Source organism: Onychostoma macrolepis, chromosome 25, assembly GCF_012432095.1.
Source record: "Onychostoma macrolepis isolate SWU-2019 chromosome 25, ASM1243209v1, whole genome shotgun sequence".
Taxonomy (NCBI): Eukaryota; Metazoa; Chordata; class Actinopteri; order Cypriniformes; family Cyprinidae; genus Onychostoma; species Onychostoma macrolepis.
This window is the reverse complement of record NC_081179.1, coordinates 10,326,398-10,350,821: the sequence shown is the minus strand read 5'-3', so window position 1 is coordinate 10,350,821 and position 24,424 is coordinate 10,326,398. Positions and strand designations below refer to the sequence as shown.

General features: G+C 36.4%; 1 protein-coding gene across 1 annotated transcript; it reads right to left on the bottom strand.

Annotated features, from left to right (window-relative positions):
* Positions 1-879: 879 nt before the first annotated feature.
* mpped2 (metallophosphoesterase domain containing 2b) lies at positions 880-22,562 on the bottom strand. The gene is given in 9 exon segments (XM_058767866.1): positions 880-2,052; positions 3,606-3,620; positions 3,623-3,718; positions 3,858-3,973; positions 17,536-17,761; positions 18,419-18,600; positions 20,904-21,116; positions 21,735-21,848; positions 21,992-22,562. Coding segments are annotated over 7 exon segments (882 nt in total). The 5' UTR covers positions 21,032-21,116; positions 21,735-21,848; positions 21,992-22,562; the 3' UTR covers positions 880-1,933.
* Between the last annotated feature and the right edge of the window lie 1,862 nt (positions 22,563-24,424).

Below are 24,424 nucleotides of genomic sequence, written 5' to 3'. Positions count from 1 at the left end.
CCAAAATTCCAGGACACTTTCAAGATATAAACGTTTTTGCTTGGGGGAAGGGTATGTGAACCCAAGCATCGCGTCTGATCTCATGTATTAAGCCTGACCTTGAGAGTCTGATGTTACGCTGCTGAAAAAGCGACCCATTATGTTCTTCTTTTTAGCGTTTAGCATCAGTTGACACCGTGAAGCATCGGCTGATTGAACATCTTTGCCGCTGCTATCAGCGGGAGCACATGGGGTCAGAGTTAGCATCAGCCTGTGACATCCATCAGACCAGCACGCCAAGGCTACACTGACAAATTTCCACGATCAATAGCATCTGACAGGACAACACGAGGTTATGGCCATCCCTGTCAGCGCTATCTATTCTTTTTCAAGTCTGACAGATGTGGGGTAATTAATGGACTTCATTAATCAATCAAAGCCGTTGCTAAACTACAGATAAAATGCATGGTTATTTACTGTGTGGGAAAGAAACAAAGCTTTTAAAGGGATAGTTCACCCAAAAATTAAACATTTGTCATTTACTCAACCTAAGCAATATGACTTTGTTTCTTTTGTGAAGCAAAAAAAAGAAGATATTTCTAAAAGTTGTAAAAGCTGCTCTTTTCCATACAATGAAAGTGAATTGTAAGCACATACAGTAAAGCAACATGTCAGTATATTGGCTTTAAGACTATTTTTATTATGCCTTTTATTTAATAGTCCCTGGTCACCATTCACTGTAATTGTGTAGGGGGGAAAACATCTCAATATGTTCTTCTAAACCTCTTTTATGTGCCACAGAAGAAACTAAGTCAGGTTTAGAGAGACATAAGGGTGTATAAATGTTGAAAATATTATTTTTTTGACTGACTCGCAAGACAAAAAGATAACAGGCAGACCTCAGATAAAAATCTTGCAGTTTTATTTGCATATAAACTTGGCTAAATGTCACAATGGATAAAAAAGTCACAAAACATATAAAGAAAGCATTTACAATAGCAGAAATTACAGAAAAATGTTTTTTGTGCTCACAAGATTGCAGATCCACAGTGAAAAATACAATGCACATTATTACAACAACTAAAAATGGAGATGAGGAGAAATGAAATGGCTTCGTGTTGTAATGTCATTTCCAGTTTTGAAACCAATAGAATACGAAGACATTGCAAATCTGGGATAAACAATTGTGTTTGAATCTTTATAGAGAGGTACCAGATTTATCTCTGTATATCTCCTGAGGCAGACACAATTATATTGAAAGTTTTAATATGTGCCAAATGCAAAATCAGACCAGGTATCTTTATGATCTGGAGAATTTGCACATTCAGCCTCTTCTAAACTGTAATTGTAGGACAAAAGCAGCAAAGCAATAATGCGAAATTCAATTCACAACACATAATCGCTTCCATCTTTTGATAAACTGTGCCACTCTATTTTATGTTGAAAGGAAAAAAGTGTTTAATGGCCTGGTAGATAAAGATGTGTCTTCTTGATGAGAAAAGAGCAAAGTCTGATTGGAGTAATAAATATCAGACCCATTGGACCCTTTGACGGGGTGAAGTATGCGCTTACTCATTTAAATCCAAAATTGAATGCACCACACAAAGAGTTCATAACTTTAAATAACTTTATATTAAATTTACAAAGCACATTTAATATTAAATCAGACATGGTCAAGTATTGCTGACGCTTTTAGGAGTACCTTTATAATGCACTTTTTAAAGATCCTGACCAATAAAAAAGGAAAAACAGAAGGCAACTGATGCAAACAAATTACAAATATGAATTCACAACTCATTCTTAGCCTACAATAGTCATTCAAATGGTGTCGGCTTCAATCCGACTTTAAAAAATATTTCATTTCCATGCATTTTTAAATACAAGCAGTACAAAAAGACTATTACTTTTAAGTAAGGAAGAGTTATTTAGAAAAAGGGGTGGGGTTTAATGAGTCTCAGGAGTTTCCTGGGTTGGGGAGATCAAATATGATTGGTGGATTGGTAGGCTGGAAGCTGACTGTACATGTGGAGGAGTTGATAAATGTTGTATAGCCATCTGTCATTATACCATACCCTGAGAATGAGAAAGAAAACATTTTTATACATTTATTTTATATACAATAAAATGTTTAAATATTTATACTTTATCCTCAAATATTATTTTAAATATTACAATTTGTAATATTTTTCTATTTTATAATTCTTTTTTTTTATTACTTCAATATTTTGAACATTGTATATACATTATATTTATTCAAAATGTTTAAATTATGTGTGTATCATCTGTGTATGGGCTGTGTATCACCAGCAAAGTCACGATACGATACGTATCACGATACTGAGGCCACGATACGATATGTATCACGATACAGGACTGCACTGAATTTCACCTCAGCAGAATTTAGTAAAACAGCTGTTTATTAAACACTGCATACTATAGGGTCATTTCTAACTATAGGCAGAGCAGGCAGTTGAGCTCTGCATTACAAAGGGCCTCTATAACATGTTTCATGTTTACATTGGGCACTCCCCACCAGGTACAAAATTATTATTGTTTGCATCTTGTTTTTATGCCCATAAATAATACATTTATATTGTAACGTACTCATTCTAATATATAAAAAAAAAAAAAAAAATCTTTACATTGCTGGTAGGTTATCATTGCACAAATGATACAAATGATGCACACTCTCTACGTTTAAAAAGTAAAAATAAAAATTAGAAGAGTTCTAAAGTAAACTAATGCGCTGTCTTCACTGTATCTAACGCACACACACGCTCAGTCACTCACACAGATCACGTTGCGACCGCACACAGACATTCAGGAACAAACTTTTTAGCACTGTCCTGCAATTTTATCAACTAAATAGCTTAATCGCTCAAGAGCTACATTATCTTTCTCAACAAGGGGCTAGTAACATCATATTGTTTCTAATTAAAGCCACAGCTTCACTGTTAATAGAGAAACGCGGCAAAACAGTGGTAATTCATACATGCATACACAGCCTCTCTCTCTCTCGTAAATGAACACTTGATAAATGACACTTTTCTGATAATAGAGTATTGAAGTGGAGATCGCTAAACTGCAAGCTAACCAGTGTTTTCAGAAAGCAAGCGCGTTTATCCACAGTGGAGAGTGCGTGCACATGGTTGCCAGGTTGACAAAGATAAGCATCACATTTAGCAGATATTTCCATATTGTGCAAGTGGGAGGCTCTGTTTCGGGGATTACATCTCTTTATATCAGGCAACACAGTTGTGTTCCTCTGTTGCCAGATAAAACCTAGTTGTAGCCTATATATTATGCTCTATTCATTATTTTTTTAGAAACCTCACACTTTTCTACTCCATTTTAAACGGTGTTCTTGTATTCAAATTAAGCGCGGTCACTGCTGCACACGTGCCACAATATCGATACAGGGCCAGCTGTATCAATACTCGTATCGTCAAATCTCTGTGATGATACATCATCGTATCGATGTATCGAACACAGCACATGTATGTATGCGTGTGTGTGTGTGTGTGTATATATATATGTATATATATATATATATATATATATATATATATATATATATATATATATATATGTATACGTGTGTGTATATAAGAGTGCCAAGTTATTACCTTCATGGATTCCCCATATGAGTGGAGTTTGGGTCGGACCCTCTTTTGTACTGTGTTAAGTAGTTCCACACAGCCAACTCTCTGAAGTTCTTTTGGGACCCAATCTCTGAACCCTGGACAAAGTCCAACATCACATCCTTAGTGCGTATCACCACATTTATGATGACTTTAAAATACAACAGTCCATCTGTAGACACAAACTGATGTATACATGCTCTACATCTACAGTTGCATCAACATTTCAGTGCTTACCCAGAGGAGGCCCATGTGTCATAAGAATATCTACATCTTCAGGGATCTGGTTCCACTTATCGAGGAGAGACTGGCCACGAGGTAAGTTAAAGCCCCATCCATTAAACCACGGGGTCCTGTGGGAGCAGACCGACGCATTTTACACACTTCATAAATGTCTAAATCATCATACACATACCTGCATGCTGCTCTCACACACATACGCAAAAGTTGACAGTATTATCAAAAAGATTTTCAAAATAAACTAGCTGGTAAGGCGCATTAAAAAAAAAAAAAAGTTAAAAAATGCCTCAGAGTATTGCAGTATCAGATTTGAGGCCATGGCGCAACTCAAGCTATTCATTTCAGTCTCCATCAGGGCGTCCGGCGGTTCGCAGAGGTCATCTGCAGAGGAGGCAGATTGATCAAGCTGTCAGCACCAATGAGCAGAAGCATGTTAATAAGAGTTTTATTTCCCCTCTGGGACGGGCCTGCTGACAGCCTGTGGTAACCCGGGCCAGACCTTTATTTACCACTCTCAGACCCCGTCTGATAAGGGCCAAGTGTCTGGCCCCAGCTAGACAAGGCTGCACGAGGCCAGGGCTAAATGTAGGCCTTGGTAGAGAGGGCAGGAACTGACCCCATGCTGATAAGCAGAGCTGGGTGATGGATGGAGGCAGTGCAGACAAATGAGTGTTGGAAGCACTGCGGAGAGCAATGTCTGCAACTGCTCAACAGCACTTTAGAGGCTGCACTACGGTTCAGGATTTCAACAGAGCTTGAAACAAACGCTAAAATGGAAGTGCCTCTATGTTAATGTGCTTATGGTTGTGACTAGGGGTGTAACGATAAATCGATTAATGGATCGAGTCTGTGATTATCCTAATGCATCGCGATTCTCCCTTGAATCGATTCTGAACTTAGTTTTTAACAGCAGATGGCGCTCTAATAACTGCACACTCAAATGCTCACGAAGAAGACCGCTTGTGCTTTCAACTGAGTTGTTAAATGTACTTGCACCTCTGCTTTTATGACGCAAGATTAATGTAAACACAACCCACTGTAAACACTCTTGTAATTCGCTTCAACCTTTTTGAACTTTATGAATGATTATTTTAAGTTCAAGTGGTGTGTGTGTGTGTAAGGAACTGAAAGCAAGTTGTTTCTCAAGCATACAGTGCCATCTGCTGCTAAAACTAAGCTCAGAATCGATTTCAGAGAGAATTGCGATGCATTAGATTAATCGATTTATCGTTACACCCCTAGTTGTGACATCACAACCGTTTCTGAATGGCCCATTTTTTCAGCATAGCTAAAATGAATGGTCTGGATGCAAGGAAACCCCTGGGGTTGGATTCCAGTCTTAAAAGTACAATTTTGCTACTTTTGTCTTATTTCTATCTTAGGATAGAAATAAGTGTGTAAATACATCTAAATGCCAAATCAGATGCAGCTTCAGTGTTTCCCCTGCATTGCAAAGATACATTTTATTGATACTGATTTCATTTGCTTGGTAAGAGCCCAAATGTCTCATTCTAATTCACTGATTTAAATGTAAGAAATTGACTCAAAAGATAAAGCACAATTTTAGAAAGGTAAAAATGCCAATTAAAAGGGAAAAATTTATTTAAACTTATTGGAAAAGATTAATTTCTATCAGTGTGAACTGACCACTGCACAGAATATGAAGAATATCAAAAACTTTAGGAGTCAGCTGTCCACGGCAGTCCTTAAGATACCAGCACAATAACTAACTTATATCGTCTAATTATAGTTACCTATAAAATCCCAGAAAATATTGAGATATTTTTTGTCAATATCACACACCTCTGTTCTGATGTTAATGAATTTGGAGTACTTTAAATGAGCAACCATGTGCCCAAGATTGGGAAATAGAAATTTAATCTTCCATTTGGAAGATGTAAAGACATTCGTAAAGACATTCATACACAGATTTTATGCAAAAATTTGTGAGTATGCATGCTTACAACTGCTTAAATTAAAGGGATAGTTCACTCAAAAATTACTCACCCTCATGTCATTCCAAAACACGTAAGACCTTCATTCATCTTCAGAGCACAACTTAAGATATTTTTGATGAAATACCAATTTTTTTGTGACGCTGCATAGACAGCAGAGTAACTACCACGTTCAAGAAATTGTTGAATAAATTGTTGAATAAAGTCATTATTTTAGTTTCTTTGCGCACAAAAAGTATTCTCGTAGCTTCAGAACATTACAGTTGAACCACTGATGTCACATGGACTATTTTAATGATGTTCTTACTACCTTTCTGGGCCTTGAACGTGTCAGTTGCATTGCTGTCTCTGCAGGGTCAGAAAGCTCTTTGATTTCATCACAAATGTCTTAATGTGTGTTCCGAAGATGAATGAAGGTTTTATGGGTTTGTGTTTATAGGTTTAGTAATTAATAACAGAATCTTCATTTTTGGGTGAACTAACCCTTGAAGACTTGTCTTAAAACCACAAAGGTAAAATCTGCTAATTTCCAATTCCAATTGTCTAATTATGAAAATTCTAAGCAGCATTCAGCACATATAAAAGCATTCTTACATAGGACATGTTCAAGTGATGAACTCCCATGAAGCCAGTCGCATCAAAAACACTGTGCCTCTTTATTATTATTACAGTAATCTGCAGGCAGCGCAAAAACGCAGCATTTTGACTTACAAACTAATTCTAATTTATCTTAAGAAATTACATCACTACACAAAACAAGACTTTTGTGAATTCTGTTGTGATATGACCTGACGGATGAATCTGATGAATATAAAACTGCTTGAAACAAAAGCAGCATTTGAAAGGATGAGATTACAAATACTAAACAGCTTAATTGTAGCAGCTAATCACATTAATGAGTCTTAAAGAGCTTGATTCTACTGTACTCACAGACATACATATATGTATGAGCTCACATGCCCAGCTGTCCAGAGGTCATTTTACAACGAGCACTTGACAAAGTCAGAGCCTCCGAGAAGCAGAAGGTTAAGACTAGAGGGGGAAAGGGTTTTCATAACATGTTCTCTGAGACCCGAGGCCTGGATCTTCTTTTTCATTCACTGAATTATGTTGAAATAGACAAGGGACCAGGGCCCAGTCATTTGTACCACCTAAGAATAACAATAGAAAGACAGCCCTGGAGCGGAGTATTGAAAACCAATTACAGAGAGAGTGAAAAAGGTTTTAGAGGGAAAAAAAAAATGGAAAAGCATGGAGACTGTCGCTTTAAAATAACTGCAAATTAAACTTAGAGACCCAGTTAAACCTTGCAAAAGAACAAGGTCTGTCAAATAAGACAGCTGTTCTCCAAATACGTTTCCTAATCAGACGTGACAAAAAACACACACACACACACACGGAAGATAAAATTGCTGAATTATACTTATCAATCATCAAAAACCAAAAAAATAAATAAAAAAAGAAACTTTGAAAGCAAAAATGAGAGCAGACCATTTTGGACCAATGAGATTCATTGTGGGCACACACAGTAATGTTATAGAAATAGGAACCAAGCTATCAACAAAATGTCAATCATTGCTGTTTGTCAGACAAAAACTGTAAGCTACATGAAAAACACAGCCTTTGTTTATCATTTTATTGCATCCAATGTTATTTTAGTATTATTTATATACAATTTTTATTAGCTTTTATATTTTCAGTTTTTAATTTATTTTAATTTTTAAGTAATTTCGTTACATGCTTGTCATTTGTTTATTTGTTTTTGTTTTATTAATATTTCTATAGCTAGAATTTATTTTTTTTCTATTATTTTTTATAGCTTTAATTTATTTGATTTGTTTCAGTTTTAGTAACTTTAGTACTTCAACTGATTTTAATTTCAGTCAGTTTCCAAAGCAGCATTTTTTAGACAATTTCTCCGTTTATCATCTTATTTTATTTCAGCTTTGTTTTAATTACTCAAATTATTAACAGTTTTAGCTTACAATAACAACACTGATTAAATTTCCAGGTTAGTACATGGTCTAGGACTAATCCTGGATTTACATGGTTAACATTGATTATAACCAGATATTCAAATACAAGCAGTTGCTTTACTGCCATCCTCCGTCATTAACCAAACTAAAGAGCAGTCGTTTTTGGATTTTAATGTCCATCATCACAGGCTTGTCTACTGTTTGTCTATCCATTAGCACTTCATCATAGATTTGAGAGAATGGAGTTGATAGTGGATCAAATAGAGCCTGAACACAGGAAATGGCTGCTGAGGTCTCAGTGTATGTGTGTATGTTGGGTAGCCGGGCTTGTCCGTGGTTGATTGATGGGAAGGCAAATAAAGGCGAGTGGTTGCTTTCGAACACTGTGCACCAGGCTGGTACTCATGGGTACAATCTCTCAAACCCTGGTAGCTTTCATGCAAACATACTCAGGCCCATCTGCTTTAACTCACACATAAACGTCAGCACCCGAGTCAGGCTTTCATCCGTACTTCAAAGCTAGTCGACAATGAGATATCATTACTTCCCGACATGCACATAAAAACGGGAATCACAGACAGAAAACAAATAAAGGCAGGCAGTGTAAAAGGAAATTTATTATTACATGGCGCACTGGAATACTTGATTCTGATTGGTCAATCTAAATTTCAATTTATACATTCGTCCCTAGTGACCAATTTCAAACACTGTGCCAGGTTCATGCCTCTTATATCACTTTATGGTCTCTTTGTTCTCAATATAAATATCTCATTATCAGTATGTAATGTCTGTTTATTATTTGTTAAACAGAGTTATAGCACAGCTGGTAATTATTGCAAAAATAAACCTCTGGTTTTACTCTTTACGGTAAATTTAAAGATCACCGATAATTAAATGAATAATTATTTTACAAAATTTTGATGTAAAATGAACCCAAAACATTTTTCAGTGACTTTTAAATATAATTAACATAATTAAACATTATTATAATTAGAGGTTGACCGATTCATCGGCACCGATAGTTGATTGCTGCAACTATCGGTTATCGGCAAAAATCTATGCCGATAGTTTTCCGGTTTGCAACTGTTGCTGGAGTGGCTGAGAAGGGTCCACTGGCATAGAGGCGGAAATCACTGACAGCACATGTTTATTTTGACACGTGACACTGCGCGCGGCACAGAGCGGGAAACTCCAGACTCGCATTTAAATACAGCTGACATGTCATGGAACAGAGCGCCATTCACATAGTTTTCTATTAAATTACATTATATTTGTCTCAAATCGCTGTGAGTGTACATAATGACTTCACCCTGGGCTATAAATTATTGTACATTTTTCAGCAAAACATTTGTCTTTCTGTGGCTCTAATAAAGTCTGTATGCTTCATATAGAGAGCTGTAATAGATCGCGATTTCTCTTTCAGCTTGCTCTGTTTTTTTAAACACCGAACTTCAAACTCATTTATGCCACATTGTTCATTTTTGAAGCAAACTTATGTCTGTTTGGTGATTAAATTAATGGTTTTAGACCGCCACTTGATTTGAACGCAAAGCGTCTGGTGTGTGTGTGTGATACCTCTGAGTTCTCCTAGACGCAGCGCTGAGCTTTTGCCCGGTGTGTGACTAACTTTTTTTTTTTTTTGATTAGATAATTATCAAGTGTTAAAAAAATAGAAGCAAATAAAGTGTGTGAGTACACATACAATATCCATATGTATGTAATTTTAATGCTATGTCCTTGTGTAGATATTTAAAGATGGCCATCTTTAAGCATGACAGTTGAAATTAAATGTTAGCACTTAACAATAAGAGTCCATTGGTAGCATTAATGAAAACTGTAGAAGTATTGTTCCTTGTTAGAGTGTGTTCATTTCAACATTCACTATTAGCTACAATTTAAAATTTTAAAGTTTCTTCTTTTAACATTAGCAAACTATGAAATAACTTTAAATGATCAATATAGTAAATAATATTAATATTTTTATTCATTTACAAAGTATGGTTCAGTACTGTTACTGTTTTTTTTTTGTTTTTTTTTAAATAGTAAAGCACTAGCTTTCATTCAGTATCCATTTTGAAAACTATCGGTTGATAAATCGGTATCGGCCAGTGTGCTCCAACCTAGCTATCGGTATCGGTAAAATCCACTATTGGTCGACCTCTAATTATAATGAATAAAGTTAATATAATCATTATATTTTCTTAAGCCCATTACTTTTGAAGAAAAAAGAAGAAGAAATTAAATAAAGTTTAACCATGTAAGTTTAAAAAGAGAGAGTGAGAGTGAGAGAAAAGAGAAAAGAAAGCTTTCACTGTCAGAAACTCTGTTCAGTACAGAGACACAAGTGTATTATTTGTGTCTGCGTGTGTGTTTGTTTTGGTTGCGTCAGCACTTTGTTTTGATGAACTCCCGGTGACCTGGACACATACACACACAGTGGCACACAGGAGCAGCCGGCTGAGCCTCAGTAAAACACAAACACACACTCCCAGTGCTTACTTTGGAATCAGTGTGTTACTCTAATGCACAGGCCTGCCAGTCCTTCAAACACCTCACATGCAAAAAGGATTACTGAAATATTTATCTGCCCCTGACAGCAGGACGGCAAAAGAGAGGGGGATCAGGGAAAGATGTGTGATTGTGAAAGTGATGTTGGAGAAGGTTATCAACGGTCAGGAGAGAAAAGCAGAGCTGGACATGGAACAAAAAGAGAAATGAGAGTAGAGAGGAAATGAGACATTGTTGGGATTTCCTGTCTAGTGTGATTTTGTGAATGTCCCACGCAGAGCACATCCCAGAGCAAGTCTGACAGCAAATCTGTTCAATATTCCTAATAATATGGTGCAAATATCAGACATGTAACATTTACATTTCGATGTAAATGAATCCAAAAACAACTCCTGTATCAAAGTCTGAAAATACATTACGTCTAAGTTTGGGGTTTTCGAAAAGTATTTTACGCTCACCAAGGCTGCATTTATTTGATCAAAAATACAGTATAAACAGCAATATTGTGAAATATGACTACAGTTTAAAATAACAGTTCTCTACTTTACTATATTTTTAAAATGTAATTTATTTTTGTGATGGAAAAGCTGATTTTTCAGCAGCTAATTCTCCAGTCTTCAGTATCACACGAAATCAGACTAATATGCTGATTTGCTGCTCAGTCTTATTAATATCAATGCTTAAAACAGATGTTGATTAATATTTTTGTTGAAACTGATAATTTTTTCATGATTCTTTGACGAATAGAAAATTCAAAAGAACAGCATTTATTTCAAATAGAATTCTTTATAAATTACTGTCGCTTTTAATGAATTTAATGCATCCATTCTGAACAGGACTATTCATTTCTTTCCAAAAACTAAAAACTTTTTAACAGTTAGTGTAGTTTGTTTCTCTTTGAATTAGTGCTGTTGCACTCAAAAAAATCTCACATTATGGATGAGAAATAGCTTAGGAAAGACTGCTTCATGTTAACTTAAAGCTGTTCTTTCATTTGCTAAGAAAAAAGACTGACCCCCTGAATCCAAACAAATCTAAGGAAGAAAGAAAAACAAGACCTAGCCTCTCAATAAAACAAGTTAAAATAAAAATATTAAAACAACTTTAATCTGTCCCCTCTTTGATAGTGCTGGTTTACCACAACAGCCTTGATGACTGAAATACAATAAAAAAAACTGTTCCTCTCCAAACAAAATACAGGCCAAAATACATTTGTCATGCTGCACTAAAGCTAACCAGACTGCAGTTAAACCAAAGCAAAACAAAAACAACTTGTCAACAAACTTTTAAAATAACCCTGACCACAAAGGTAGACTACGACTAAATAAAACATGCGTCTGCACATTGCCCACCCCACCCCCCCCAAAAAAAACCTTGTGGCCCACTCAACTATTTATGCTTGTGAATAGATCAGTTTTAAGAGAAACTTCTATATGGCTGACATATTTTTGTACAGCCTGCCTACTAACAGCATCTGACCCCTTTTTTGGTCGACCCATCGCTCTCTCCTTCACTGTGCCCTCACTATGCCCTCCACCTCAATCCTCCCTGCCTGGTACCGCAACCGCCACCAGCCTTCAGGCCCAGCAGAGGAGATGTCAGCTGTTAATTACCACTGACAAATGACGCCACCTTTGGGCCAGGGGTCAGCTTACAATCAGTGACGTGAGCAGGTAGCTTGTCGTCAGGAGCCGGAGAAAACTGTTGCTTCTATAGAGGCTCCTGTTGATAGCTGAGAGGACCGGATGGACGGGGTAATTACATTTACACACAGTATGCGAGTTCTGCGAATTTTCCATGAAGGTCAATGATGAATGAAAAAAAATTTTAACATGGGGAAGCTAAAGAACAAGAAGCATATGACTCAACTGCAAGAGTGTGGCACTTGCAACAACAAGGCCATGGGATCGATGCTCGGTGAACATGTGAAAGCCATCACATTGTGGAAGGGTGAATGTGAAATCAGAGGAGAGATGAGAAGCATCAGACTGTTATAGATACATGTCAACACCTTAATTCAGTCAATTCAGATGAGTTCATTATTATTCATTAGCAGGCCTTCGAGAGTCAACACTACTGAGGTACAGTACGTTAAAGCACATTAAGCTGTCAACATGTTATAACAAGCCTGTGTGTCTACGTGTGTAGTAAAGTCAGTGCATTATGTGATTTAACACTTCACAAAATGTTTATATTTCTCTCAACCTTGCCGGTGAGAATGAAATCATCTAGAAAGGTGGTCAGTTTACACAGGAGACCCAATATGCTACACTGGCTATTTAGACCAAAGCAATCAATACAGCCATTTGTAAAAATTGCATTGGTTTCTGTACTGTTAAAAAGATTACAACAATGCATAATTTATGTTTTTCACATTTAAACTGTGCATAAGTTCAGTTTTAGTAATAAAGGTCCAATAGTTTTCAAACTATTTACTTTAAACACAACACATCTGTTTTTAGCCTTCTGAGAAAAGTTTGCATACCTGATCGAAAGGAAACATATGACCCAATTATATCATATAATATATATCATACAGAGAAGGGAAAAATAATTGTATAAATATCACTATAATTATTATTATTAATAGCATAATCATTTTTATTGTATGTTTTTGAAATAAGTCTCTCTAAGCATTTTTTGGTCACAGTAAAATCAGTAATAATGTGAAATATTACTACCATTTAAAAATAACTGCCTTCTGTTTTAATACATTTTATTCCTGAGATGGCAAAGCCGAAAAGCCATTACTCCAGTCTTCGGTGTCACATGATCCTTCAGAAATCAGACTCAATATATACTCAACTTGCTGCTCAAGAAACATTTCTTATTATCAATGATTAAAGCAGTTGTGCTGCTTAATATTTTAGTGGAAACTGCATTTTTTCTTTGATGAATATCAAAAAAAACTGCCATATTGACCCGAATATAAGAATGTTTTTTTCTTGGAAATACATCTGAAAAAATGCGGTCATCTTATTCAGGGTCTAGACTTTAGACAACAATAGGTGGTGCCAAATATGCATAAAACGAGTGTGCCATGAAGTAATGTAATGTGTGTTGTAAAGATTGCGAGTGAAGAAAAAAAGAAAAAAAAAAGAAAGAAAAGCTTACAGCAGCATGAGTTGTTATGTTAGACTAATGGGACCAAACTTCCTCTGTAAGTGATTTTAAAACACAAGACAGTACCCAGATTTGAAGACTACAATAAGATTTCACTTTCACTGTTAATAAAATTTTGGTAGGCTACTATGAGATGGATAGCCTAAATGTTATATAATTCAGATGGACTACCTGTTATTTTTATGGTATATCAAAAAGTGTATATTTTTAAATGTCATTGTTGGTACATTTTACCAGTATTTACCATACCTTCAAAACAAAAATTAAAATAGAAAAAGTATGCAATATGAAAATTTAAGATTTTTATTTTATATAAGAATTAAATATATAGCTATTTCTTCTTATTTAAGTTACAAAAGTGATTTAGTCAAGAGCAGTGAGAGATTTTCTCTCTTTAGTTGTTTGATTGACATGAATGAGAGACAGCGGGAATATTAGACTGCTGTCACTTTAAGAGCTGCCCGGATCCAACATACTGTCGTTTCAACACCACAATGCTTAAAAATACCTGCAAGCAATTCGTTTTCATGACCACATAGCACAGCGTCATGTGAGTGTGAAACCTTGATAGAGACGACATTCCAAAATCTCTGTCGTTTGACAAATTTCTGTTGGTTAATTGTGTCTACCGGGATATCACCCACCCCTACTGAAGAAAATAAAAATCCTACTGACTTCAAACAGTAGAGCCATTTCATAAAATTCTGGGGACAATTGACATAAGCATAAAGTAATGGGGACAAACTGTCCTCACTTTAAATGACATATTAATGCTACCAATACTATCATGAAGTAATCAGCGCTATCAGCTTCACACAGTTCTGACCACACACAGAGAGAAAACCTTACACTTTATATCTAGTATCCATACTAATGCAGATAAACAGCTTTGTTGTGTGTCCTGAAAAACCACAATCGACTGTTATATCATCCCCGATCATTCATTCACAAGCACATCATAATCATAAGAATGAAGCAGTGATACGGTTTCTATGGCAGCAAGAGACACACACCCACTATGTATTACAGCCTGGCCTTGCAAACACTCACCCAAGATGAACTCGGGTCACATGACTTGCGTCTGCCTTTCCTAAGAGGATTAAAGAGCCTTTGATTTTCAAAAGCCAAACCAACGTCTTGCACAACCAGCTTACACGTTAATCAAACCAATCACAGCTGCAAGCTGGAATATATACGCGACATATCAGTGTAGATATCTGGCGTATCGTAAGCAGGATTACCACATGTAGCGTTATCAGGATAGTGGTTGCCAAGCTATACAAGACAGCCTCGCTTCTATTAGATGTTATGGTTAGGCATACAAAGGTATATTGGATATTTGTAGAGAGTAATCAAGTCAAGGTCAATGTACTGACGGGAGTACCGCCATGAAAGGGAATGCCGATAAATAAATGTACATAAAACCTTCTCATCTTCTACCTTGGGCTAGACGAGAGTCAAGCCTGACTGAGCACTTTGTAAGGAAGAAGAATGAAGCTGCGTAAATGACCTCCTTGATAGCTGAGGCCGGGGTCAGGAGGGTCAGAGTGGCCCACTGCGAGCACGCACTTGGAGGGGCACACCGGGGTCAGCCTCACGTTTTGATCCTGGCTCTCAACAAAGCACCAGGATGTGTTGGAACAAAAAGCACTTCCTGCAGGAGAGGCTGGGAAAACTATGACCAAAGTGCACCCCCACCAAGACCACCCATCGCAGATGTCTGGTTTTCCCACTTCTTACCAAAATTAGCATTCTAATTCTGGTTGGCTTGAAGACCTTAAGATATTTCAGATAGACTAGATAGTATTGTGTCTGGACTATCAAGCTAAATAAATCACAATGTGGTGGTTCAAATAGTGAGTATTTCTGTGTAATATTTGTTACACAGAAATCAAAATTATCAGCAAGTTAGCACTAAAAACTATCCCAAATTTTCAAAAAAACAATTTGACAAATTAAGCAAACAATAAAATAAATGAAAACAATATACATAATTTAAAATGGTAATAAACATATGATATTATTCTTACAAACAAAATACTTAAATTACTCTATAAAAGTACTAGCTATATTGTATGTAACAAAATTGATCGATTTGATAGCACTAATATATTTATATAATAAAATACAAATAAATTACAAAATGCAGCCTGTTTGACAGTTATGCAAATGAGATTTACTTTTTTTATTATCATTACCAATTAATGTAAAAATAATTTTATTACTCGTAGTAGTAGAAACAGAAATATAAATTATAATATAGTTAATAAAAAGTACTAACTATATTTTATATAATGAAATATTAAAAATTACTAATAATATATAAAAAAAAATTTTTAAAATGCAGCCTGTTTAGGCATGTTTTATGCAAATTCAGAATATATTTAAAATATTTATTTTGAATAATCTGGGTTCATTAGCATTAGAATGAGGGTAGGAAAACAATTATGTGCATATGTGAATCATTTGTGAAATAGATGACAAAAACCTCATTAAATTTATACACACTTTTTAACTTTTTAAGCAATTCTCATCAACTTTCAGCTGACTCTTCAGCGTCGTCTCCAGGTGATAAACTGCTTCTAGTAGCTGTCGACAATTGTGTCACACTGCCACAATGCTCTCAGTGCCAAACACTGCTAGGCATCTATTCACACCTGAAATCTAACACAGCTCTGTTGGCGTCCCATGGGAGAGAGGGGCAGCCCAGTGGGTGAGGGTTAACTGAGATAATGGTCTGCTCATCAAACGATGAGGTCTTCGTATGAAAGATGCCAATGTGTGATGACGGCTGTGTGTGCGTAAAGAGTAACAGAGAAACAGAGATGGAATGAAAGAGAGAGAGTGAATGTTCGTATGTATGTGTGTGTGTGTGTGTAACACTATCTGTAGCGAGTGAGAACACGTCTCGTGTCCTGCGGAGCAGAGAGTACAACAGCGTCTAACATAACCCAGGTCTACAAAGGTCTTTCTGTCCATGGCTGAAGATAATCAGTTTATCTCAAGGTATAAGACAGCCATGAGAAATCATTCAAGAGACATAAACCTTATTCAGTTTCAGTAAATCAAATACAAACTTAATGTAGGTCAATCGGCCATCTGTTACTTAACTAACGAACTTGACATATGTTGCATATGGTTTGTATATACATAGCACTGATTGTGATTTATGGAGCTTTATCAAAACGAACTGCAGCTACTGATTCTATATTAACCTAAAAAGATGAAAGCAAATATGAAAACAGCACCAAATAATGTATTCTTGGAAATACGGTTTACCAAAAAGGATCTTGCTGGATTTTCTAAATATTTTACAGAAGTGGTTCCTAATCTTTTCAGACCAAGTACCATGTCTAATCAAATCAGATTATTCAGGGACCACCTAGTAGCCCATTTGTGCCCCTAACTACCAATGTAAGAAGTCAAATAAATGCAAGGAGTTTAAGTTTAATAAGTGATTTTATATTTCTTAAATAATTTAAATAAAACACATACACACACACACACACACACACATACATATATATATATATATATATATATATATATGTGTGTGTGTGTGTGTGTGTGTGTGTGTATATATGTATATGTGTTTTATTTAAATTATTTAAGGTTTTTAGGTAGGTCTAATATTAGTTTTTAGGTACAGAAACTGAATAAAGTTATCAAATGTAAAATAACATAAAATAACATAATAAAGTAACTTTAATGAAAATTAATCTTTAATTTGTACAGTCAAATATGCAATGTTATGTGACTTAAACCTAACCGTGAGGAATTTTAACAGTTACACCACTACTAATATATATATATATATATAGGTATTTATTTATACTCCATCTACTGTAGTGAACATGAAAATATTCCACTAGAAAAAACATGTAGGACAAGATTTCAAGATTTTATCCATCTGGAATTGACTGGATTGTGAAAAGTGGGTAATCCAGAGCATGATTTTCATAATTCACTTTATATAAACTAATCCTGGTTATGGCCTTGGCTGAGGATATCCGATTCAAATGTTGAATAACTCACTTAATATTCTGCATGACAGATGTCACAAACAGGAAGTAACAAGCAATGTGATGACAGCAATTATTTAGAAATGCTTACCACGGAGTCCCGTATATCCTGAATCCTTTAATGGTGACCTCAGAGTCCTGTAAGTACACACAGTTTGTAAGGAGGGACTGAACATCGTCAAAGTCTTCAGTCCTCAGCTTGGAAACTGAGGGGAAACGGTAGTAATCCTGCTTTACAAGTTCCGCCATAAAATCTTTATCGAATGTAAGTTCGTGATTTCCAGCGATGACAACTTTGTACTCGTAGGGAAGACTGCCTGTAAGAGGAGACAGATAATGAGAATGACCGATTTTGGAAGCAAACAGAAAACAATATTTCACAGTATCATGCTCTCTACAGCCATATGACTATTCAGATGTTGAGAAGTGACATTTTAGACCACATTCTTTAGTGACCTAGCATCTGAAATAAAATGAAATATAGAAATTTCTAATAGCTTTGACAGACTAGAGACATTTACAGCTCACTGTGGCTGCCAATTGTAGGCGGAAGCATGACTTTGATTTCACCAGATAAACAATATTTTTGACCTCCCTAACCTTAAAGAACCCTGATTTCATCAAAGTGAATTGCTGCCGAGGCCAATAAGACCAGGCTGAAGGGCACCTATTAAAGCCAACAGCTGGGCATTTTTCAATTTCCATTTTGACCTTCTTCACCCTCAGCAATAACAAAGGCCTTCCTACTCGCTAGAAATGCTGTGTGCATTGCAGCTTATTAAATTCAGTAAAAATCAGGTAACAATAATAATGTTTTTTTTTGCATTGAAATTACAAAACATACAACACTGATATGCATCAATCTTAAAATAGGCCACCATAGCACAGGCTCTTTAAAAAAAAAAAAAATCATGTTGTGAGAACAGGGGAAGTGCATGTCAGCAAAGGTAACAGGACTGGTTTTGCACACTTACCTAACCAGTCATTAAACTTCTTCACTTCAGACGGTAGGCCGAGTTCAGTGAAGTCACCCGTGTGAAGCAACACATCGCCAAAAGGCATCTGGATTCCATCTGTCCTCGAGTGTGTGTCTGAGACGCAGACGAAACGTGTATGACCCGCAGGCTTTGGTGCATCGTAGGGAAGGGGCTCTACCCTGTGGAAAAAAGGAACATTTCTTTATATGTAAAGATTATTAGTGAGTTAGGAAAGGTTAATGGAATAGTTTACCCCAAAAAAGAAAATGTGCTCAAAATGTATTCACCCTCAAGCCATCCAAGATGTAGATGAGTTTGTTTCTTCATCGGAACAGATTTTGAGAAAAGTATCATTACATAATTCGCTCACCAATGGATCCTCTGCAGTGAATGGGTGCCGTCAGAATGAGAGTCCAAACAACTGATAAAAACACCACAATAATCCACAACATGACTTCAGTTAAAAAATTAATGTTTTGTGAAATGAAAATTTGTGAAAGAAACAAATCCATCACTTGTGTCCAAAATCCATAATATCACTTCCTCCAGTAAAAAAAAGTCCATTCGCTATTGTCCTCTTACATCAAAATCCACCAACATATTTGTTTAAAATGTTTTTTTGCTTGTAAATGGTGCTTGATCTGTGCATATTTCTCTCCTGATTCAGGTCAGACAACTATTTCACCGGAGAAACCGATATTATAGAACTATATCTTAACTATGAATTTTTTACAAGCACAGCTTTTCACTTCACAAGATGTTAATTGATGGACTGGAGTCATGTGGATTATTGTGATGTTTTTATCAGCCGTTTAGACTCTCATTCTGATGGCACCCATTCACTGCAGAGGATCCATTTGTGAGCAGGTGCTGTAAAGCAAAATTACTCCAATTCTGTTCTGATGAAGAAACAGATGGCTTGAGGGTTAATTTTCAGCAATTTTAACCTTTTAAAGATGCCCAGGAAAATTCTACAACCTTACAAAAAAAAAGAAAAAAAAAGATATTTTGAAGAACTGTTTTTGTCTATACAATTAAAGTCAATTGAGTGCAAAATTGTTTTGCACACCATTGACTTTAATTGTATAGACAAAAACAGTTCTTCAAAATATCTTTTTTTTTTCTTTTTTTTTTCATTGTATGGACAAAAAAATATATATTTTGTGTTCTGCAAAAGAAAGTCATACAGGTTTACAACAAAATTTGTGTGAATTGAAAGTGGCAGGAGAAAGAACCACTTTCTGAGCTTCCTATTTGAATTATGTCACAGTCTACCTATTTTTCCAGGATTATTGCCATACATTGCACTGATAAATCGCTCTGCACTGGACATTTGTTGCTCAAAGTATACTGCATTGAGTTACCTAATTTAATGACAAATAGCTGTTTCTTCCACACTTGAGCTAAAAGCAATTCAATGGCACATGCATCCTGGTCGATCCCTTTTGCTTGTGCTGATGTGCCTTAATTGCATGGTATCATTAAAGCAGCAAAGGCTCAGCTAATCAGGTTGGTCCATTCTTTAGTATCTGCACCAAGCCTCATTATGCCATCATCAGCATCAGTCAATAGTCAGGTTTCTTTAGAGGTGAGCTCTGACCCTGGGGTCAAAGAGCTATTGTTAAAGAGCTAATCAACTCAACTAACCTTTGACCTCCCTCTGGTTAATAAGTACAAGAACACGAGGCGCGTCTTACACTGTTTTAACCCTAACATCTCTATTACAATAAAGAATTGTGGATACAAATGCTTTATTGCTGAAAAAGATGTATGTGTACTGATTATATATACACATTATTGGTCGAAAGTTTGTATAATAATTACAATTATTAAGCATATCAGAATGATTTCTGAAGGATCATGTGACACTGAGGACTGGAGTAATGGCTGCTTAAAATTCAGCTTTGTCATCTCAGGAAAATTACATTTTAAAATATATAGCAATCAAAAACAGTTATTTTAAACTGTAATAATATTTCACAATATTTACTATATTTTTCATTAAATAAATGCAGCCTTGGTGAACATAACGGTGAGCATAACATAAAAAATATATCTAAAAGTAAATCTGAATTATTCCAAGCTATTGACTGAAAGTGTACATGACCTAAAATGTTTTTGCATTCAGTCTACAAGACTGAAAATAAAAAAACAACAAAGAAATAATAAATAGCCAGTTTGAAACTGGACTAGATTTACACAGTGCCATTTTCTTAGACATGAGAGCATTATTAAACCCTGTTATGCCTTCAAAAAAATCTCATTAAAATGTTTAATATGCAAACGTCGCAACAATATCAAGTTAGAAAGGTCAATATAATTCATTACAACAGAAGTGAAGCTGCAGGAGCCTCCGGATCACCTGTCGGGCGATATGAGACAAAAGCCACCAGATGTCCTCTCTGTCAACATTCTGTTCTGTCCTCAATCAATCAGTTAAATCAATGTTTCAGTTACAGGAACACTGTACACAGACACTCACATGTGGACGTGAGGGGGCTGGAAGCGGCTTTGGTTGATGTTGTAGTGGGTGAAGGCCTGGGTTGGGTTGGAGCTGTACTCATCCACGGAGATGGTGACCTTCCCCTGGGAGGATATTCTACGTGCCATGGCACCTCGGGATGGGGCATGAGCAGGTCACAGCAGTGCAGTGCAGATCCGGTGAGCAAGCATCCTTTAGTCCCAAGGCTTGGATCTGAGTCACCAAACAGAGATGCCAAGATGTCAATGATGCAAAACCAAATACAGCTAACGAGATGGTACTGAGACAGTATCAATATTTTCAGTAATCTGATCATAAAATAATCAATGAGAGAAAACACAAAAGCTTTTTAAGCAAGTGCAAAAACACTGAAACATAGTTTTTCCTTGCATACGGTTTCCCCCATCACCATATCCCTTTGAAAAGTATTATTTCAGTTTATAATTATGTAAATCTTAATTTTGGGATTTTTTTAATTTACCAGGCAGGATTAAATAATTTTCATACCAACACAAGCATGAATTTTACTCCAGTATTAATTTTATGAGCATAAACCCTTTCATAGATGCTAGAACTTTAGAGGTCACCAAAAATGCTGGGAAGAACAAAGAACCGGTAAGGAAAAAAAAAAAAAAAAAAAAAAAAAAAAGGTGAATAGCAGACAACTTCAAATAAAGCAATAAATGTAACACATAACTAGTCCATAGAAGAAGTGACATGGAGTAATAGTTATAATAATTAATATTTTTGCATCGGGGTCCTAACCACCCTGTCAGAGTATATTTATTGTTAATGACCAACTAACTGTACATTATTCCATACATAACTTACTCTTCATAATGTTTTCGGAGTTTGAAAACCTATACTCTGCTTCCTGTTTGTTTTTGCAACATGCATTTTCAACTGTCAAATGCACCTTTCCCACAACGCTTTACAGCCTTCTCCCTATAACAACAAAGAGAAAAGCTCAATTCATTGTTTAAAAAAATGAATGTCTATTTATTGATCTTAAGTCGTGTTAATATGTTCTGCGGGTAATTAAACACATACACAAGACTGTTTTAAGAACAAATCTCCCTCATTGTTACCTGCATTCATTTATTTTGTTCAGCTGCGCCGCCTCACACCGTCTCTGGCGGGCTAACCTTTTGCCATAAACTTGAACTTTTCGCACCCTCCCTGGACGACTTCAGACCGGCCACATTAATAACACTTATGACCAACAGCTTGCGGTGAGCTGGCAGCCTCTGACTCCATAATTATCTGTCAACAAAAGCCAAGCTTCTAAACTGGCGTCAGACTGCACGAGGAAAGTCTATATTTCATTGTACGGATAATGCGAAATCTGTTCTGCTTACTACGAGACAGCTGAATCAAAAACGTTCATTCAAATAGCATAAATAACCCATTGATAACGCATAATTTGTGCACAAAGCAAGGCAGGAGCACATAGAACCCAATTAATATTACCGCTTTCTACATAATTCCTTTATTCAGACGCCGAGCTATGAACGTGAAAGAAACTTGACGGCGCGAAAATGTTACAACATATTGCCGCGAAAATGTTAAAATGTATCCGTTGCGCTGATGTAAAAATGTTCCAATGTATCTGAGGCAACGTTCTAAACGGTTTCCCTCGAACATGACAACCAGCCACCTCTAACCCATTACCGCTTTGTGCCTCGCTATTTTTCCCCCAGCTATCTTCTTCAAAAGCGACTTGAGTGTACCTTCTCTTTTGGCCCAAAACCGCTCGGGGGTTGTCCGCTGATGTGTCAAAAAACGACGGTCATCGGATATTTCGGAAGCCGTGAGGGGTTGAGGTCGCGGCGGGCAGGGCAGAACCTTCGACCCCCGGGGTCTCTCTCCACTAGCGCTCTCACTGAAATGCGACAGACGAGGAAGGAGGGAGACAGGAGAGAGAGAACAGCCTCGACGTGGGAAGAGGGGGAGCCCGAGAGAGACGAGTGCAATGAACGCTCGCTGCCACTGGGGTCAGAGAGCACAGCAGTCGAGTCAGGGGGAAAAAGACGGACGGCCATTGGGTGGCACCTTTCACCGGAAACGCACGCGATAGGTCAGACAGCCAATGAATTTGGCAGCTTTTTATTTTTTTGCATACATTACAATGCAAATAGTCTATCATTAAGATGGGTTTGTATTTGGGTTGTTTATGGTCTGTTTTTATAAGCAACAGCTGGTTCATGTGTCAGTTTGGTCTTTATGGTCTACAACAGGGGTTATCAAACTTTTTAACGCTGAATACAGAAACACCCTCCAAACCTCAACATACACACACACACACACACACACACACATGTCTGGTTTGCTATCCTTGTGGGGACTCTCCATAGGCGTAATGCTTTTTCTACTGTACAGACTGTATTTTCGATCGCCCTACACCAACCCTACACCTTACAGGAAACATTATGCATTTTTAGATTTTCAAAGAAACTTCATTCTGTGTGATTTATTAGCTTGTTTACCCGTGGGGACCTCAATTTAGGTCCCCACCGTGACACGAGTCCCCACGAGTCTGAGTGTATTCAGGTTTAAGTCCCCACCTGAATAGAAAAACAGGTACACACACACGTTGGGACATTGGGACATTTTCCCTATCATCTCAATGAAAAAGTGCCCCAACTTACCATATAGGCAGAAGGCAGTTTCAAATTTTATATATGTATACAGACCCATTTATGCTATGTGATAAATATAGCCAGAGCTGGGTAGATTACTTACAAATTGTAATCCGTTACTGATTCCAGATTACGTGACAAAAATTGTAGTCAGTAACGTAATCAGTTACATTACACATTTAAGGTAACATAATCAGATTACTTTTGGATTACTTTTAGATTACTTTTGATTTAACTCGTTTATCACATCGATTTAAATAGCATTATATTGTACCATAATGATATAAAAAATGCAAAGTGTAAGAAAACTTGTTCTATTTATTGTAATTTAAACATTATATTACATCAAGGTTTCCCAAACTAGGGTTCATAAAGTAACTGCAGGGTGGTTGTGAGTTTAATGAAAAGCTGACAATTAATTAAATCATAAAAAATTTAAATGAAAATAAATAATTTTAAAACAAACTCCCTTTCGAGGAAAGTCTCTTCACTCAGTGGCCATATTTGCAATGCCTCCGGGCAGCTCGTACAAGACCTTAATGAATGGGGGAATCCTGAAATTTCAAGGATTACATATGTCAAATCAACAACAAAAATCTGAAATTAATTGCCCCATGAATGTTGTTTCTTATGCTAAATAGCGTTTAAAAAGCTTATTTTTCAGGCTAGACCAGCCAATGCGCATGCGGAGTCATAACGTGCTTATACTGCGCATGTGCATTGACTCTAGTCAGGTTTCTATGGGAAATTTGGCTCTTTCATTTAGAAAGTGGAACTATTCCTCCATATTGCACGTTGCAGTTTCTCCCATTCATAAGTATAGGAGTAAATAAAACACTTACTAAAAAAGATGAAATATTTTTATTTACCTGCATGCCATGT